General features: G+C 47.5%; 1 protein-coding gene across 1 annotated transcript; it reads left to right on the forward strand.

Moving 5' to 3' along the window:
* The first annotated feature begins 215 nt into the window (after window positions 1-215).
* Window positions 216-17,203, forward strand: smad7 (SMAD family member 7). The gene is made up of 4 exons (XM_046375119.1): window positions 216-1,716; window positions 2,679-2,732; window positions 6,089-6,160; window positions 16,553-17,203. The coding sequence occupies exons 1-4, from the start codon at window positions 1,251-1,253 to the stop codon at window positions 17,089-17,091; spliced, it is 1,131 nt and encodes a 376-aa protein (XP_046231075.1). The 5' UTR covers window positions 216-1,250; the 3' UTR covers window positions 17,092-17,203.
* The last annotated feature ends 2,580 nt before the right edge of the window (window positions 17,204-19,783 follow it).

Below are 19,783 nucleotides of genomic sequence, written 5' to 3' on the forward strand. Positions count from 1 at the left end.
TAACCTTAAACTTTGTTAACTTCTCCCGGAAAATGTTAACTTTACTCTCCTATTTTACTACTTTTTGTGTGCGTGGCTGCGTCTGTGCGTGCGGTGTGTGTGTGTGTGTGTGTGTATGTGTGTGTGCGCGCGCACTGTGAGCTCTGCTTGATCTGTTGTTTGCGCAACACAATCACATTTCTTTTAAGCGACAGGGTGTCTAGACACACACGTGACCGGGCGCGTCAATGCGCACTGGAGACTGGAGACGGAGCAAGGGCACCCAAACCATCCGCCTCATGTACAGACACAGAGCCTTTTACCCCCCTCGAGAACACTCGTCTGCTCGCTTTCTTCCACACTCAGACACGGAAACTTCGTGTGAGATACGAGGTTTGGATTATTTTATCTGAAGGGAATCGTCTACTAAAATAGGTTACAAGGATTGGTGCGTGGACTCAACCCGAGGGTCTCTCTCTCTCTCTCTTCCTCTCTCTCTCTCTCTTGCTTTCTCTCGGGCTCTCAAACGCAACTCAACTCGGGTGAGAGATTCAGTCCTGGATTTGCTCCCTGGCTCTTTGGACGCCAGCAGACCACATCCTTTGCAGACGAGTGGCATCTTTAGACGATAACGGATAAGAAAGAGCGTCCGTAAGCCTGGTGAAGAGCCCTACTCCGTGCAGTCGGATCGAGGATTTTGAGGATTAATACTCTTGAAGACACAGACGAGCTTCGATTTTCATGGGATGATTGAGATAGCGTTTAGGCTTAATTAGGCCCCATTTTGTCTAATTTCCACTGCAGTTGTGGACAGGAGAATGTTTTGACTGTATGCGCTGAAAAACGGCACGGAGCGCGTTTTAAAGGGGTCAGTTCACGGCGCTAGGCTGCACATCACCAAGTCAATTATTGTAACACGTTCAGGCTACATGCTGCCGTCTTGTAGCAGATTTCCCCTGCCGCTACAGAGGTGTAAGCTCCAAGATTCGTCGTTATAGGCTACTCTTAAACGCCTGGAGGTGATGGTTGTTTATCCCCGGAGGACAATCTGACTGTCCCGTGAAACTCGACTGCTTTTCGTGGATCAAGTGTGCAGGAGACGGCAACAGAGACTGGCGTATGCTACAGATTTCCTCTGCTTATCCAGCTCCCAGTTTTTCCACCGTATTTTCTCAGGCTGCTTGTCATTGCCTGGACTCGGATCCCGGAATCTTCATGATTTGCGGACACCATGCTCGTTTTTTAGCCGGGAAACCCTCTTTTCGTCCCGCATGTTTAGGACCAAACGATCGGGGCTCGTCCGGCGACTCTGGAGGAGCCGTGCGCCCGTGGAGGGCGACGGGGAGGCGGATAGAGGGACGCATGGCTCCGGGGGCTGCTGCATGGGCAAAACGACAAAGGTGGCCAAGTCCAACGCCGGGTCGGAAGCTGAATTGAAGGCGTTGACCCACTCGATACTTAAAAAGATCAAAGAGAAACAATTAGAGGTGCTTTTGCAGGCGGTGGAGTCCAAGGGGGGCGCCCGAAGCCCCTGCTTGCTCCTGCCCAGCAAAGTGGACGCCAAAGTGGGTCAACAGTCTTACTCTCTCCCCATGCTGCTCTACAAAGTGTTCAGGTGGCCGGACCTCAGGCATTCCTCGGAGCTGAAGAGGCTGTCTTGCTGTGAATCCTACGGGAAAATCAACCCAGAGCTCGTTTGCTGCAACCCGCACCACATGAGCAGACTTTGTGAACTCGGTGAGCCGGATGATCATTAAAATAACCTCATCTTTCACAACAAAAAAAAAAGTTCTGAAATTGCGTTTAATTCTCTGGTGGTCGGGCCTAATTTTAAATCAAGTACGAATTCAGACACCGTGTCAAAGAATTACCCGACTCTTAAAGGGATAATTAGCCTAATTCAAATGGCATCACCTCTCTTGGCACGGTTGTCTTGTGTTTCCATACGGTCAAACCTGACCCATGTGGACAGCGTGCCAAGTGGCCCTCTTCATCTTATCAGCAACTATGGTGTCATTAAAGTTGACTTTGGCGTCGTTTCATTGAAACAGCCTCACCGCCGATCTGTTTTCCTCCAGATATCCTCCGCTTATAATGAGGACTTATGGCTTGATTGTGTTTCTAAAAGCAAAATACGTCAATTCCTTGTTATTTTTCGGCACTTTAGGGACGCCAAAGCACTTATGAGCTGTTTATTCCAACTTATATTAGAATGTTTTCAACTTCATTCACGCTTTCAAACAAACACCCCATCTGGTATTTCAGCATTTCACAATTGGCATTTCCAAAGTGCAAAGCGACTCATCCCGGGCTTTACAGTCTTTCCACGGTGAAGCTTCCAGGGCCTGTGTGTGTGTGTGTGTGTGTGTGTGTGTGTGTGTGTGTGTGTGTGTGTGTGTGTGTGCGTGCGTGCGCTCATTCGTGCGTGTGTGTGCTTGCTTGGCGTCCCGGGCCAAAAGAGGCCCGTATCTCAGTTTGTCCTAGACGCTGATAGTGGCCCTCCTGGCGCCAGGCGGCCCCCTGTTTATCTGCCTGCCAATGAAAGGCAATAGCCGCCCGGCCGGCCTCCCTGCCTGCCTCTCCTCAGCTGAGCTGACAGACACAAAACCTTTTCCCAGAAGAATGACAACTCTTATCATAAAGTTTAGATCTCTCCCTTTTTTTTTTCTCATGCTCTGTTATTTTTTTTCTCCATGCAGAGTCCCCTCCTCCTCCATATTCGCGCTATCCCATGGACTATCTTAAACCACCAGGTGAGCTTCATGCATAAGTACACACGTTATTTATTGTCTGAAATGCATTTGTGTTGCCAAACACACTCACGCTTAAAAGGCCAGACCGTATTCATGAATGTTTACATCTTGTCTATAGGCTTATGTCCGACATTACGATGCACGAGGTCTTAACACACTACCCCTGCAGTGCATTTGTGTGCAGGAAACAGCTCCATGTTATGTTGTGATTTATGATAGCAGTGGAGTGGCACGCCTGGCTGGCTGGGCAGTTCTAGCATGGCTGGCAGCCAGGGCAAAGCAGCACAAAGTTGAGATACCAGCTATAGACTGACTGGCATGTCATCGGTGGCACAGTGTGTGTGTGTGTGTGTGTCAGAGGAGAGGGAGGTCTGGGTGTTTGTTTGTACGTCAGTCTATCTATTGTGAATCGTATCACAGACGGGAGCGTCTCTGGAGCCAGCCATCCTTTATCAGCTGAATTAATCAACAGATTAAGGTTGAGGACTTGCATGTGGGTGTGTGTCACCGTCCCACATCTCTGTTTGAATGTGTTTGTTTTGGAGACTGTAAGAGAGCATTTGTGTATGCATGCAACATTGAATTTCTTCTTTTTGTTTCCTTGACAAGCTTTGCTCTTGCTTAATTGTTTTCTCCCTCCACCTGTGCCAGACTCCACAAGCTGCTGTGGTTGTCATCCTATTCCCCAGTGCTGAAAAGTGGCACTGGGTTATGTCATTGCCTATTAAGTCGGTTCTCTTAAGTGTGTTAAATTTCAGGCTATAATCAGAATAGTGTGAGACCGGGGAGCTACGCTCAACAGTTTGTCTTTATGTCACAGAGAGGGTGACATTGTGTGAGTGCATGGCCACAGCTTTTAATTTCGCTCCTTTGCTCATTTACCCCTCGTCTTGCTGTCTGTCAGTGCAGGAAAAGCTCAGAGTTAACAATGACCGGTCAGCCAAACAGCCAGCCAGTTTGTCTGGAGAAGGAGAAAGTGGCTTTCAGTGAGTGGAAACAATAGGAAGTCATTGCAGCTTGCAGCTGTGGTGCTTCAAGGCCCCCCCCGACCCTTCTCACTGTCTGTCTTTATTTAACAGGCTTTACCTGGAAAATATTTCCAAATCCTTAGTTAACGAGCAGAGTTTATCTGAAAATCTATCTAAAAACCAAGACATGATCAGCAGTGAAATCCTCTTCCATCATTCCCTGACATGAAGCCCATCTCCGGCCAGAGCTGGTGTATGAGTTCAACTGGAAACATTCCAGTGGTGAAGGAAACAAGAAGGTAAATAGGAAATGCAAGTTGGAAGCAGACATAGGAAATGGTTACACAACTCACATTACCACCCTGTTTCCCTTCTCAGAGCAAAGTGAAAAGACTGTGTGGGAATTAACTAGAACAGAATAAGGCATGGGGACTATTATCAGGTCGCTTTTCTGTCTCTCAAGTAGTTTTTAATACGTATGTTTTTAAAGTTTTTACACTCCCTTCTCTGGAGCCATTTCTTTCTGCATTTAATGCGACAGACTTGAGCTCACCTGTCATGCTGCTTTACTTCCTCATTTGGTAGCGTTCAATCAGTGCAGCTGCAGTTGTGGTTAATCAAAGGAGTCTCTGTCTGTCTGTGTCTCTGTATCGGTGAGAGAGGGTGAGAGACAACATATATTAATAGGACAATGGACCAGGCTGGAGGACACACACACACACACACACACACACACACATACTGAGGACAGATGAGCTTATAATGCAGAAAGACACGGGTTTTTCCCCAGGGCCTCGGGGGCTGTCAATCAGGCTGTTGCAATCTTCTATGCTGTTCTCTGTATTTGTTGTATATTAGGTTGTTTTAAATCACCATGGTATTCAGAAAATCTGCATAGTTAACTTTTAGAAAGCAATCAGACGCTGTAAAAATCTGCATGAAGCGAAAGAACGATGGATTTTATGATGATGGTTTTATGACTCCAGTGAGCAGGAAGTGAGGTTACATGTGCCAGGCTGCCTGTCCGCTCCGGCAGCAAGCGGTCAATATGAAAGCAGCCGAGACGTAAAACGCTACCTTGTTTCAGCTCTGGGGAATATAAATCACACACTGTTTGGCTCTTTCTCTCTGATGCCCCCTCAGCCCTGTGGTCAGCTGTGAACTGTTGCCCGGGAGACCAGGGCAAGACTGCTGGCAGCCAATGAAAGCAAGGCAGACTGGGCCATGCCCGTGCATCTCGTTGCTGCGACCGCAGCGGCACGGTCTGCATCCGGACAAACTGGGGGGTGAGGGTGGTGGGGTGGGGATGACAGGGTGGCAGAGAGGAGGGCTCGCATCAAAACCGCTCCGGCTTCTGTTTCTTTACTACTTCATAGCCGCCGCTCCAGCTCGGCTCGGCCAAGCTGGAGGCCGGGGAGTGGAAGTATTCAACAGGAATACCATCCTCCTGAAGAAAAAATACTGCAATCTAGAGTCAACAGCTCAGTCTGAGTGGAGGTGACTACTACCGCACAGTGCGGTTCACTGGATAGAAGGGTAACACAGCGTTGGCGTGCGGCGCCAAGAAGAATGTGTCATTAGTGAATACTAAGCTACCAACAGCAGTTGTGCAGCAGAGCTAACCTGCTCCCAGCGGCGTGCTGCTCCGCGCAGCACACACAGCGGTTTTGTTCTAGCTCCATTCAGGTGTCATGTTGAAACTAGTCTACATTACGAGCCGTAGAGGGAGTTAAGCATTCAAATGCAAAGAGAGGGAGAGGGGAGAATGAGTAGTCTTTCCTCTCTTGTCTGCCAGTTAAGAAAATTTACGGTGAGCACCTTTCAAGGCCCCTGTAAGATCCGTCTGCCAAGGACGCCACAAACGCATATATATACCTTTTGCTGTTTGTGTGAGGGCGCAGATTTCCGAGTTGATTTGACCTGTGAAGTCTGTCGGTATTTTTTTCCTTTTTTCTCCGTCAGGAAGAGGAATCGCATCAAGACGCAGTTAGTGTTGCACTCGCAGTCATCTAATATTGGATCTATATTTGATTATTGAGCAGGGATCAGAACTCTCCCGCCCAAACCCTCACCTCAGTCATTAGCTGAAAGCATACAGCTCTTTTCAGATCAGCAGCTTGTCTGTTCAGAGATGCGGGACTAACGTTCCTCCTGAAGCAGTGGATTATGGGGGGGATTATCATGGGTGTAAGAAACTCGCCCCTGTAAGTCCTCTCTCTGTGTGTGTGAGAGAGAGTGTGAGCTTCATCGTCAGCGTCTTCATTAGGCATTGATTTCACCGGAGTGATTGACGGCCTCACAGCTGCTGCTTAGCCTTCTCCCCTCACACACACACACACACACACACACACAGTGTTAATATAAAGTCTCTCTTTCTCTCTCCATTAGATTCTCCAGACTCTGGACCTTCATCCAGTGATACTGGGGGAACAACATACTCGGCCCCTGTGGGGCTTTCAGGTAAATGCTCCTACAAATCGATTTCCTATTCCCATTTTTTTATCTTTTCTCTAGAATACACCCCTTTTCCCCGTGATTTTATTTTCCTCTCCTGTTTTCTTTCCCTTCTCCTGTGCATTCCTCCCAACACACAACTCCCCTCCATACTTGTGATGATGAGGCAGTGATTGTGGGGGCCCCTGCTTCCCCTCTGTAATAAAAAAAAAAAGCCAGAGAAGGAGGGTGGTGCATTTCTCCCACATCCACATAAATTCCTCCCTCCTGGCACTTTGAACAACGCTCCTCTTTTCTCTTCTTCCTCTCTCCATTCCCTCTCATCCCTTTCCGTGTTATGTTGTAATGGAAGACAAACACGGCGACCCGTTGTTTAGAGAAGAATACGCTCTGTGCGTGCGCTATTGTGGTGAAGGGGAAAAAAAAGGCAAGGCAAAAAGAGGCTTCAACTAACATGCGAGTGCTTGTTTGGGTGTGTTTGTGTACAGGGGACGTGTTTGTGGACAGTTAACTCTCCTCGGGCGCTCAGTGTGTGGATGAGAGCGAGACACAGGCAGCCTTTCTTTCTTCCATCTCTCATGCAGGACGTGTTTCAGGCTTCCTCAGCTTTACTCCCATAATCCCCCTTTGGCTTCCTTACCCAGCGCCCTGTCCGTAGGCTACAGAATTAGATGGCGTTCACGGGAGAAAGAGCCTCAGATTGCTCTGTGCTGTTCTCTGCTTTCCTTTGCCTCAGATGGTTCTCATTACTGGGCCTTTAAAGCCTGTTTTATGTCAGTTGGTGTTGGCTGCCCATTTTCCCCCCTCCTTTGTTTGGTGGTGGCGGCGGCGGTGGTTGAGGGCGGGGGGTTGGCCTGCCTGCATGCATGCGTATGTGTGTGTGTGTGTCCATAGATGGGGGAAGAGATTGTAGTGCTTACAAGAATAGAGGAACTAAAAATCAGCCTCCTCTCTCCTCTCCACCTTCAGACAGACACTAAAGTCCTCCCTGCGTGCATTAACTAAAGACACATTTCAGACCCAGTTCAAACTGTGAAACCTTAGAACCAGAATCTTAACAGGCGCCCCAGTGCTCCCTCCCTTGCTCCTTCCCTCCCTGAGCAAGGCGTACACTGTACCCTCCTCCTCCTCCCCTGTTTTCCTTCCTGGCAAGGATCACATGGCAGTGGTGGCCAGCGCTCCAGTGAATGGGCCTCCTCAGTAAAAGCAGTAGAGGTAGAAAGGCCTGGGGCAGGATGGCCGAAGAAGAGCTCTGCCCTCTTGATTTCCCTGGCAAGCCCCCCCCCCCCTTATGTTGCTCCATGCCTCCTCCCTGCTCAGACTCCCTCCCTCTCTCTCCTTTGCTCCCTCCCTCCCTCTGGGGCCCTGACAAAAGAAACATGGCTCTCCCAGAGGCCCGCTGCTGACCTTCTAATTCACTCACTCTGCCCTTTTTATGTTCTCCTCCAGACATATTTACAGAGAGGAAGAAGGAGGAAGGAAGAGAGAGCAGGGTGGCTTTGAGGGAAGGAGGGTGGCAAAGGCTTGAAGTCAGCAAGAGTTGTAACGTTACTTTTTTGCATTGCGGTAGAATAATAAAGTGCTTGTCGACTTTTAGAGAAAGCTGCTGGAGTGTAAAATTGGTAAAGCAGCGCCGCTTTGGAGTTACACCGTGGCAAGAGTGGAAAATTACCCGAAAGAAATCCTCATTCATCTAAAAAAAAAACTCAGTTCAGACAGCGAGAAATAATGTCTTCCCCTCCCATCTTTCCTTTTTGATTCTCCCCGTTTATACATCTTGAAAAAAGCTGAGACCAGACTGTAAGGAGTTAAGTGAGCTGCGACAACGACAAGCGCAAATGCAAACTAGGCTGCCTGCCAGGCTACCAGCTCCAAAGCTCCTCTCGCTGGCTCACGTCATCAGCTTGGAACTGAGCAGAGAGGAGGGAAGAGAGAGGAGGAGGAGGAGGAGGGGGTGGAGGTTCAATGGCTGGCGGCCTGGAGCCTGGTGTCGAGGTGCTGATCTTGGTTTGGGGGTGAGGGATTTAGCTCAGGGGTTTAGGTTCACCTGGAGAGAGAGAGAGAGAGAGAGAGAGAGAGAGAGAGAGAGATTTGGACATGGGACATCGGGTCAGGGTTAAGAGGGCACTGGATTGTTTGTTATGAATATGTGGAGTGTTAAGTAATATTTAAACTTGTTACCAACTAGATCGTTGACAAGCAGCTGGGGTAGCGCCCAGGAAGCCCGATGTCCATCTTGTGGAGCTCAAAGAGGTCAAGATCTTTGAGAGTTGTCTTAAATGAAGGCCCTCTCTAAGGTTCACAAGACAGTGGTTTATGCTGTGGGACAAAGTCTGGATGTGTGTGTACGAGGGCTGGGTATGATTTTAAAGTCTGCTGGTGCTACCACGATGCCTGAGTTTTGGTAGTGGAACAAACAGGTTTTCCATTGATGAAAGAGTCCAAATCTTCTTTCATGTAAAATGTGTCTAAAATTGGCAAAAGTTTGAATTGAGTCTGGTGCAGTCTGGTCAAAGAGTAATTAAACAGGACTGTGACTCTGACCAGACATAGTTTTCGGACAATATTTGATCATCTGTTTGTGCCTGGATCCTACTGGATGTGTAGCATTGGTGTGTGTGTATGTGTGTGTTTGTGTGCGTGCATGCTTGTGTGTGTGTCGGTGACGTGCCTACTGGTGCCATCGGGGACTGACCCGGAGTGCCTGTGTGTAAGAGGATCCAGTCGGGCTGCGGTGACACATACGCACACACACACACATTTTCACACACACATACACAACAGGCAGGCAGATAAAATGACCTGGTGCGAGCCCTGGCGCACGGCCGACTGTCACACAGGCGCTTCCTCCCACTGCAGGTTAAATTTAGGCTGAGTTGTATTCTTATACCACTAGCCAGTCATCTCACTCGACAGACAGTCGGCCAGCCCTTCACTCAGTCAATTAGTCATCCAGTGAATTGGCTGGAGGTATAACCTTCATCGGGGGCTCTGACAGAGATTAAATTTAGTCTTGGCACCTTAGCTTATTAAATCAAACCAGTCCTGCTGTCATATGGAAGGCTCCGATTTTTTTGGGGGGGGCAAATCCAGTGAGTGAAAAGGCCTGTATGTTGTTGTGAATTTGGAAGTGAGGTATAAATTATGTATCACCAATGTCAAGACACAGTCGAAGCTAACTTCCAGCGATCGACAAGTCAGAAACAGAGCAGCCTCAGTCTCTCTGCCTGGTCTCTCTCGCTCGGCATTCCTGCCTTGTTTGGGTTAGCAGGGAAAGGAAAGGGCCGCGCAGGATATGACCTCATGTCTTTGAGGAAAAGGCGAGTGGACGGGGAGGCAGCCGAGGCCTCTTCGTGACAGAAAACAAACACTGGAGAGCACCAGCTAGAAAGAAGGAGGGAGTGGGAAAAATAAAAGAAGAAAGAAACTGAACATTTGTTTCACTCCAAGATAGAAAGGTCTATGCAACCTATTACAGCCAGGTGACCCCGGTACTGGAAAGTCATTTAAGAGACACTTTAATCACCATAAGATCATTTCTGCTTTGGTCGAATCTTTTGCTTGACAAGAAGGAATGAAGAGGGAGAGAAGATGGCGGCTTTGGGTGGAGGGAGAGATGGCCGGCAGCTCTGCTCTGTTCTCTGTAATTTGGAGGCTGTGTGTTCAGCCAGCGAGTTGAGCAGAGCAGTGCAGAGCAGAGCCGGGCAGCTCCGTGCCGGGCCAGGATCTCTCATTACTCCCCACTTCCTCTCCTTGCGAGGCAGCCAAGCCGCCTCTTGGCAAGGGACTTAATTTTGGTTTTGGCCGTCCTCTGTTCCCCACCCTGTGTCATTATGCTGCACAAATCGAAAAACAGCATGCGGAGACAGTGGAGGAGGAGAGGATGGAGGAAAGTGTGCCGAGCTTGCATGTGTTTGGCTTTTTGCTGAACATTTGTAGCGTCAAAATAGCATTTACAGTTGAAAACATTAGCCTACCTTAGCATAGCCCATTGATTGAAAGGTGGGCTATGCAGCTTTGGCTCCGAGCCAGGGCTTGGAGGGAAGCCTGGAACAAGACGAACATTGTTTTGGTTTGCAGTCACTCTGTGGAAGTGGATTTTGACATTACCTCAGTGTATGAAGATATGAAAGGAGAGACAGAGTGTGTGAAGGAGAAAAAAGGAGTAAGAGGAAGGGGAGGGAGACACCCCCCCCCAATAGCTGGATAAAGACGGAAATGGAAATCAGTGGAGACACATTCCTGTGAACCTGTGAGTGTGTGTGTGTGTCAGATTTCTTGTGTGACACACACTACTGCTGTCTCCACCCTCCCAACTGCTCATTCATGTAGTCAGTTTGTCTATGGGTGTGTGTGTGTGTATACGTGTTTGTTTTATTGTCTGTCAGTAGCCACATCTTTATCACAGACTGCAGTGCTGGTATAACCACACACATTCACAGACACACACAGGCACATAATTAGTAATAACAGAGCAACAACACGACAAAGCTCAGGCCCATCACAACTGGCTCTGCTGGTTGTCTGCCCTCTTTATTAGTGGCATTTTTTTAGTTCCCACAGTGTTTTAGCGCCTCAACAATGTGGGTGATTGTTTCGGCCTGTCAGTCCGTCTGTCCGTAGCGCCGCGTGGCTTAGAGATACCGGCACTGCGGGCGATTTTTTGGCTTGTGTGTTTGCAAAAGTGAGCCGATGACATCAGTGCAGCCTGCCTGGCACCCTGTTCCCAGCTAACCTGTGTTTATTTGTCCTGTCACCTGAGCAAATCTGGGCTGCAGGGGATGTGCGTGTGTGTGTGTGTGTGCGTGCGCGTGTCAGCATGATGAAGTGTTGGAATAATAACTCAGCAAGAGTAGGAAGGAGGAGCTTTAGGGGAATAAAACGTCCTTCAGTGAAAAAGTCTGGTAAGAGAAAATGAAAAACTGTGGAGTCCAATTGAAGATGATGCCCAATTAATTATAGAATCTTCCTGTATTTTATCTCAAACAAGGAAAAAAATAGTGCCTGAGCTACATGACATGTGGATCATGTAATTATAGCAGAAACTTCCACTCAGAGAAAATTATACTGTAGATGGAGGCATTAGGAAAACTTCTTTATGTTCTCTGTGTCGTGGCCGGATGGTTCATGTTAGAAATGGCGTGTCTGCAGCTCATTCTCTCTATCGGTGTTTCTGCAAATAGTCAGATCTGTAGATAGCGAAACTGTGCCACTCCCCTGTGAGGTTTTCCTGCCATCAGGGCTTATTTAGGTTTCTTGATGTTGGGGGTGGAGCAGGGGGGAGACGACTTCACACCATCTTACGCAATCTGCCACCCTAAAGAGGCGCTTCCTCTGTCAGCTGCTAAAGCCGCTGCCATCTATTTGTCTACTAGCCTTGAACTTTGACGGTTCTTCTTCAGAGTTGTTGCCACAAGTGATGTCACCTGCGATGTCACCAAAGCCTACAAGTCAGAAAATGAAAATTGCTTTGCGATGTAGGTGCCAGCTTTTTGGAAAGGGATCGTGAGTCTGACTGTGTTACAGTAGCGGAGCTTGACGAGTTAGCAGTCACAGTCACCGTCAGCGCGGACCGAGTCATTTACCTTTCAAAGCAGGCCGTGTACAGCTGATGGCTTAAGTTTACAAGGCTGTGTTGTTGCATTGGAGTGAGACGAGGACCCTCCTCTGTCTTCGCGGCACAGAACGGCTGACCCTCCTCTTTCTGAAGGGGTCGACTGACATTGAATTTCTCTCTGCAGAAGACGGTGCATGCGACAGTCAGCAAACCTGCTCCTGAGGACTCTAACTTGTAGCCTATTAACAAAAAAAAAAAAAAAAAAAAAAAATCAAGAGATCAAATATTTTTGTGAACACATGAGAGAGGGAGAGGAAAAAAGTACAGGCTTTCATTACAGACCAAGACACGCACAGGGCTGAACATATACAGCATGGCATGGAGAACAAAAGGAATGCCTCCAGGGTGACCCTTGGCCTTTGGAATAGACTTTCCCCCAGCTTGTGAGAGGGTGTTGACTTAGAAAATAAGGCACCATGAAGAGTCCCTCCTTCCCCCTCGAGCTATTTCCCTCATGCCTTCCCCATTCCTCTCCTCAGCCGCCGTGTGTGTGTCTGATAACGACAGGGTCATTGCGTCTGAGCCGAGAGAGGCACACAAACACACACGCACACACACACACACACACACAAACAGGATTCTCAGGGATCGATATGAGACAGTCCTCAGGAGCCTCCTCACTATTTACTGATGTTGATAGTGTTGTGTCCAGGAGTGAAGGTTGAAAATTGTGTGTCTGTGTGCATGAGAGTGCAGGCGAGTTGCTCTGTGACTGTGCTGACTTCTAAGTATAGTAGTGACCTGGGTGTGTGTGTGTGTGTGTGTGTGTGTGCGTGCATGTGGAGTCAGACAGAGGTAATGATTAACCTTTCCAGACTGTGTCTCTGGTTCTGAGAGAAGCACCCAGTCTGTCGTCGCCCTCCCCTCCCCCTCAGTCGTCCCTCCTCCCTTCAACCAATTGTCTCAGCTAGCGTGACGTCCACTCTTTAAGACCTTGGACCATTAAAATCCACAGGGGGAGCTTGCAGTGTGTGTGTCAGTTTGCTGAATCTGCTCTCCCTGTGTTATGGTTTAAATATATTTGCATTGCAGCAGGAGTTTATTTAATCATAGATAGTTATAATCCCCCTCCCTCCCTCCCTACCATCAGCACCACCCCCTGCCTCGGAGAGCATAATCTGATCGTCCATTAAAACCTAGAAAACATGGGAGCAATATGCTGTTTTTGTTTGCACAGTCAGTGTTGCTAATGGCTAACGACCACATTAGCTCTCAGCAGCTGCTTCTTGCACTTTCTTACAATGCAAAAAAATCCTTGTTATCAGTATTATCAGTGATCACATGACGCACTCCACATCCAATCTGCTTCAGAACCTTTCAGCACTGAGCTGTGTTTTATAGTGGACGAGCAGGCAAAGTAGGGTGGGGGGTTTACTGTGGGACTCATGGGACAAACCAAGCTGGGACAGACCAGCAACAGACAACTGACTGGAGCAGAGCAGAACAAAAAGGGCCGGAGTGACAGATGGCCTCAGGCTGCCAGCAAGCCCGCTTATCTCTGGCGAGGAGAAGCTCGAGACACACAGGCTGAAAAGGCTGCAGAGCAGACGAGCAGGTGGGGGCGGCAGACAGATAGACGGACTAATGCGTCGATAGGCAGACGTCCAGAAAGCAGACAGATGTACAGACAGAGACTGCAGACAGCTCTGTAAGTGTTCAGGGGCTGGAGCTGATGGAAACACACCGCTCCAAGGACAGACGGACTCGCAGACACTCTGACGACACCGTCTGACACACACACACACACACACACCTATGTGAGCAGCACCTGAAATAGTGTCAGACCGTAACATGAGGAGCGTGTCCAACAGACGCCTCACACACAAACACACGATGTGTTAAAAATTAAAATTCAGTTAAATGAGCCTTGCACTTGGAACAAGGTGTGTGGATGCAGGGCCACTCACATTTAGTGTGTGCGTGTGTGTGCGCGGGCGTGTGCGTGTGGTTACGTGTTCAGCAGCATTGCTCATGAGGTGTAAGCTCATCTGTTGTCAGGACAATCTGTGAACATAGTCTTCACAAGGCTGCGCCCCACAGATGGAGGAGTCTGCCTGTCTCGCTTTCTCTCTGCTGTCATGCTGAACAGAAAAAGTTTGGTTTTTGTTTACCTCCAGGCGCAGTTCGAGCCGGACAGAATACTGTAACTATATTTATTCTCTCAAATTAGCTTTCAGTCGGTCTCTTATCTAACTGTTGCTGAGGAATGGGAAGAATTCAGGGGAGCTGCTGGACAGAAAGGCCTAAAATGACTCGACTGCAGTGTTGGAAATTAGTTAACCAATCAATTACCGAACTCGGTTTGGTTATTCTGTCTTCAGATGCTTAAACTTCACTTCAATATTTTCATGTTATGTTACTTTATAGATGTAAAAAGTCTGGATGTGGTGTTTGAGTGTTTCAAAAAGCCTGCATTACAGACTAAGTGTAGACATTTAATGAGGAGAGGCTAATGAGTTGCACTGTGGGAAGTGTTTTTTTTGGGGGGGACTACAAGTCTCGGCCGATTATCAACTTTTACTTTCTTTAATCTGTCCAGGACGGCAGTAATGTAATACTTCTGCATTGTAGCTTTGCAACTTTTACATAAGGAAAGAGTCTGAATATTTCCTGGCGTCTGCTTTACTATCTGAGCTTCTCTGCTGGCCAACATTTTTCCCCTCTGTTGTTTTTCTGTCTCTCCCCAACCCTTTTCTTTTATCCTCCTCTCGCTTTTCTCTCCTCTGTGGTTCTCACTTACTACCAGTCTGAGTTTCTGAGAAGAGAGGAGACGCGACGAGGGAAGGGAAGCGGGGCAGTTAGTGTAGTCCTGAATAGCAGGGTGTTTTCAGGCTGCAATGACAGGCTCAGACAGGCAGCCGCTCTAATGACCTCTGACGCCAGGCCCTGTCTCTCCCAGCAATAACAAACACACACACACACACACACAGGGCCCCACAGGTGAGCTCCGCCAGCAGGCCCTCTGTCAGCTGTTAAGAAAGTCAACGCATCTCCCTCCTTATCAACCCCGGCTGTTCCTGTACGTACATGTAAAGCAGACCCGAGAGCAAAGCTCGGCCGGGATCGGAGACTCTGTCTGACATCAGCCCTGAGACACAAAAAGACTCTTTCTGTCTCTTATCTCAAAGATAAATGATTTTTTTTCCCTCCATTTAGTCTAACGCAGATAGCTGGGTACTTAGTTTCCCCCAGCACCCCATGAGGATGGATTTACGATAAACTCCCCGAGGCTCGGCTCTGACCAACTTCAAAGAACACAGCCCCTCTTGTTTTATGGAAGGCATGCTTTCAGTTCTTCCCTCCCTCCCCTTCGCTGTGTTTCTCTCCCTCTTCTCCCAGTGTTGTCTTTTTCTTCCCTTCACCAACTCCTTCTCCCCGTGTCTAATGAAGGCTAATGACAGGCCGCCGTGAGTCCGCGCGGGCCAGCAGAGATCCTGCCGCATTAATGTTGCAGTTTGTCTCAGACGGGACCTTCCAAATTACCAGTTACATTCACAGCTACCGCCAGATGAAACGAGCGAGGGAGGCGAGGAGGGGGAGGGGCAAGGGTGGCTGGGGTCTGATGGGAACTGAAATGGCTCTGAGAAGGGGCTCTGTTAATTTTTTCCCTCACGTATATTTCCCCTCTTCAAGCTTTCTTAACCCTTGAATGTGTCTTTCATCGGGGCTGTGTTCGAGTGTGCGTATCCATGTGTGCGAGAGGAGAGGAAGTACGTAAGATTGAGGCGCAGCCGATAGAGGCTGCGATTAGGTGATGACCTCTAAAAGCACAAGAGACGCTTAGAGAATCAGGAGAGGAAGCAAAGTTGCAAAAGTAATAGTCAAAATATGTGAAAAGCATTCCTTCTCTTCCTCACCCCGCCCCCTCTTTCTTTCCTCTCGCGCTCGCTCTGTCTCCCTCTTATTTCCCTCGCGCCTGACTGGCTCCCACTTTTCTAGCCGGGAGTAGCTGGGAGCCAGATTTCTGTGGAATAGAGATATGAAGGGAGAGAGAGAGACGGTGCAGGAGGCACACTAAAGGGAGACGAGGGGGGGGGGGTTGGAAACTGGAGCACGGCCAATGCTACACTTCTTTTACGCTCAGGGGAAACTTTAGACAGGAGAGGCCTGGCTTGTCAACGATTCAGACACCCGGGTTTGAGAGTTAACGGCCCGGCCTGCTCGTCGGCCGAGCGCCATGTGCTTCACTGTAGACGGGGAATGGTTTATATGTTTACGTGAAAGTCGTTTTCCGTTGCTCAGCTACTGTGGCGTCGTAGCTTTTAAAACATGAAAGATGGTTTCTAATTTCCTTCAGCAGGGCGAAGCACATTGCTGCAGATAGATGATCGGGGCAGTCAGCTTGACGTCACTGCATTGTTGGCCGCGCCGCTACAAAAATACAGCGAGCCAGACAGAAGATAAGCGTTTAATGCCTAGACAAATATTGTACTGCGTGTGGACACTTGCCTGTCAGTGTCTCAGAGTTGCTTCTCTTGTCTGAGGTCCAGGAATTCCAACATGGTTTTCCTTTATGGCAGAAATTCAGGATGGCAGTTTTGTTTTGGCTCTAGACTAAAGCAAATTCTCCATTTCCCAAAACAGGGATAAGGAAGATGTTGTGAAGCAGTGATGCTTGGTGTAGCATTGGCTTTTGCACTCATCTCTTCCTCCTCTCCTCTCTTTTTCTTTAGCTCCTGATCTCTGTATTTTATTGTCTAATGATTTAGTGTCATCATGCCTTTACAGTACACCTTCCCACCCATCTAACCATTTCCTTCTATCTGTGTTTTCTTCTTCAGATTCCCTGGCTTTGCAGGAGTCTGGCGATCGGGCCCATTGGTGCGTGGTGGCATACTGGGAGGAGAAGACACGCGTCGGGCGCCTCTACTCGGTCCAGGAGCCCTCTCTGGACATCTTCTATGATCTACCTCAGGGGAACGGCTTCTGCCTGGGCCAGCTCTGCTCTGACAACAAGTCCCAGCTGGTGCAGATGGTGCGGACCAAGATCGGCTATGGCATCCAGCTGACACGTGAGCCAGACGGGGTGTGGGTCTACAACCGCAGCTGCTACCCCATCTTCATTAAGTCGGCCACACTGGACAACCCGGACTCGCGCACGTTGCTGGTGCACAAGGTGTTCCCCGGATTCTCCATTAAAGCTTTTGACTATGACAAGGCCGGTAGCCTGCAGAGGCCAAACGACCACGAGTTCACGCAACAGCCTCGCACGGGCTTCACGGTGCAGATAAGCTTTGTGAAAGGCTGGGGACAGTGCTACACCAGACAGTTCATCAGTAGCTGCCCGTGCTGGTTGGAAGTCATTTTCAACACCCGATAGCAGCAGCCTTCACCCTCGTCGCCTCCTCTGCCCTCTCTTAAACAGACTACACCCACTTTCCATTTTTTTGTTCCAGAGGTTCAGAGGAAAAAAAAAAAAAAACGTTTTAAAAGAAGAAGAAGTAGAAGAAGAAGAAGAAGAAGAAGAAAGTATAAGATTCTGAGGGACTTTGTTTAATAAATGACTAAGATTTAATTAAATAAAATAAGAAGCGAAAAATGTATTTTATGTTATATATAAATATATTATTAATTGTAAATACGAAGACGTTTTATATGCATCATTATTTATGTATTGTGCAATGTGTTGATGAGAAAAAGAAAATAAGATGCACTTTGCTTAATATAAATGCAAAACAAAGAAATGACAAAATAAAAAAAAAATACAAATAACATTTCTTGTCCAGTCTGTGTTTAATCTGTGTTGTGCATCGTGTCAGTTCTCTAACACGCTTCTAATTTAGATTTGGTGAAGAACATGTCTTCATTATTCACCTACCACAGTAAACACTTGTCTTGTGCCGCTGAAGGACTTTGATGTCATGTTGTGGACTGTAAAATCATTTCTCTTTGAGACAAAATGAGTCAGACTGTGACCGAGTCATAACTCACTGTCCCCAGTCTTAGAGGCTCATTATGCATTTTAAAACTGCCTGTGTTTTCTAAGTTATTCTGGGATGACCGTCCCTCTTCCTCTCTGTCATTAACCCGCCGATGACATCATGGCGCGAAGGCAGTCGGGCCGAAATTCAGGAACCAATAAAGTCAACAGAAGATCCTGTTTCCTGCAGGGTCGTAATATCTGATAAAACAAAGGAATGTAACGCATCAAGCGGTCACGCAAAGAGTTTGGTGCCACACCTGAGGAAACGAACTCATACTGGAAAACATAGTGGAAGATTACAACTTCATTTAGACGTGAGATTTCACAGGGATGGCTTGAGTATGCGATTAGAGGCCATGACCTATTTATGACCTATTGTATTTCTAAAAATGAGACAATACAAAATAGATTTCTTTCTAGCAAAACCTTTCCTATGAGTGTGTGTGTGTGTGTGTGTGTATCTGTCTGTCTGGGTCTCGTCCTGTTGCTAGTCAGATGGGTGTCTGTGAAGAGGATTACTACTGTAAGCCTGCTTTACCCACTCACACACACACACACACACACACACACACACACACACACTCACACTGTCTCAGAGACCTACATTCACAAGACCCACTTTCCACGCCATCCAAACCGCCATCCTCGGCTCTGTCTCACAGCGCTGTGATCAACTTTTATTAAGAATGTGAGAGACAAAACAACATATTTAGTGACAGGAAATCATTGGTGGAGGCAGGACTGAAACATGTCAGGTATGTGCACCTCCTCCATGTACCTTTGACCATTTTTTAGAGGGGTAGGGTTAGGGTTAACCCATAAGAGTTAAATAACTTCCTGAAAAAGACGATGCCCAGCAAAATTCTGAGAATTATTGCTTGCATATATGAGTAATCAGTAACACTGAAATATCTGGTTGGTTTTTATGGTTAATGCTAAATGCGGCAGCCAATATTTGTGGTTGACTGTTTAAAGCTTCCGCTCATCTGAGGAAACATGTTTATATTCTTCCCTTTCTGTTTTAGTAGCTATTTACTAAAGCGTTCATCCAGAAAGAAAACTTTAAAACTTTATCGAGAGGCAAGGTAAATACCAAACACTATTAGAAAACAGCCCACCAACAGCATGGGAGCCTGTTCCTTGACATCATGAACTTTAAACTCATGGCTGTCGGCATGCCCTCGCAACAGTAATCCCTAACCCTGTTAATACATCTGAAGCAGCTCTCGAAGCTTTGTGTGTGTGCGTGTGTGTGTGTGTGAGAAAGAGGGATGGCCTCGTATCCATGACTTCCCTCAGACATGGTGACCCCAATTCTGCCCAGCGGTAATTCCATTAAAATCATGACAGATTTCAGCTGAATCTCCAGTCAGCATGTGCATGTATATCAGACGTATCAGAAGCTTCTTCCAAGAAAAACACTTAGCATTTTATAAGCTGGTTACAGTTTTTATTGGACTCAAATTTGACTGTTTTTGTGGAAATAAAGGCAAAAAGAGCTCTAGCATTTTTGGCTCTGCGAAGAGGGCCTTGAAACTCTGCTGTGACTGTAATTTACAGGAAGTATAATTTTATTCTTAACTGACTAAAAGACCTGCAGTGTTTCTGAAATCCTGGCTGCATTCCTTCTCCAGTCGCCTTAAATGCAGTCATATTTTCCCTCGGGGACAGACACTCAGGCTCCCTTATTATTTAAACTAACTAATAAAGAGATATAATAACTTTCTCTGTCATGTAACAAATACTTTCCATGTGGTTTCTGACTCTTTCTGACTTCAGGTTCTTTAAATTGGTGAAACAGCGCCCCTCTGGGTTGTATCAGCTGGTACATGTTACTCATCTGTGTGCCTGTGTGGTGAAAAAAGGTATAACACCCCTACAGTCCAGACAAACAGATGCATGATAAAGGAACAGTTCAACCAAAAAGGATATATACATATGTGTCATTTAACTCTCATGGTGCTGTTTATCCATCCAGATTGTTTTGATGTGAGTTGCAGGATTTTGGAGCTGTAAACATGTCTGCCTCGTGGATGAGAGGAGGCGTGTGCTCAGGACAGGAAGGGATTTAAACACTGGTGTTGTTCTG

Source organism: Scatophagus argus, chromosome 20 (assembly GCF_020382885.2).
Source record: "Scatophagus argus isolate fScaArg1 chromosome 20, fScaArg1.pri, whole genome shotgun sequence".
Taxonomy (NCBI): Eukaryota; Metazoa; Chordata; class Actinopteri; family Scatophagidae; genus Scatophagus; species Scatophagus argus.

Excerpts from the sequence above, each read along its gene's own strand:
- smad7 (XM_046375119.1), top strand. The coding sequence starts at position 1,251 with ATGTTTAGGACCAAACGATCGGGGCTCGTCCGGCGACTCTGGAGGAGC. Across the intron at positions 2,733-6,088 it reads GGACTATCTTAAACCACCAG|ATTCTCCAGACTCTGGACCT; the intron begins GTGAGCTTCATG and ends TCTCTCCATTAG. Across the intron at positions 6,161-16,552 it reads GGCCCCTGTGGGGCTTTCAG|ATTCCCTGGCTTTGCAGGAG; the intron begins GTAAATGCTCCT and ends TTTCTTCTTCAG.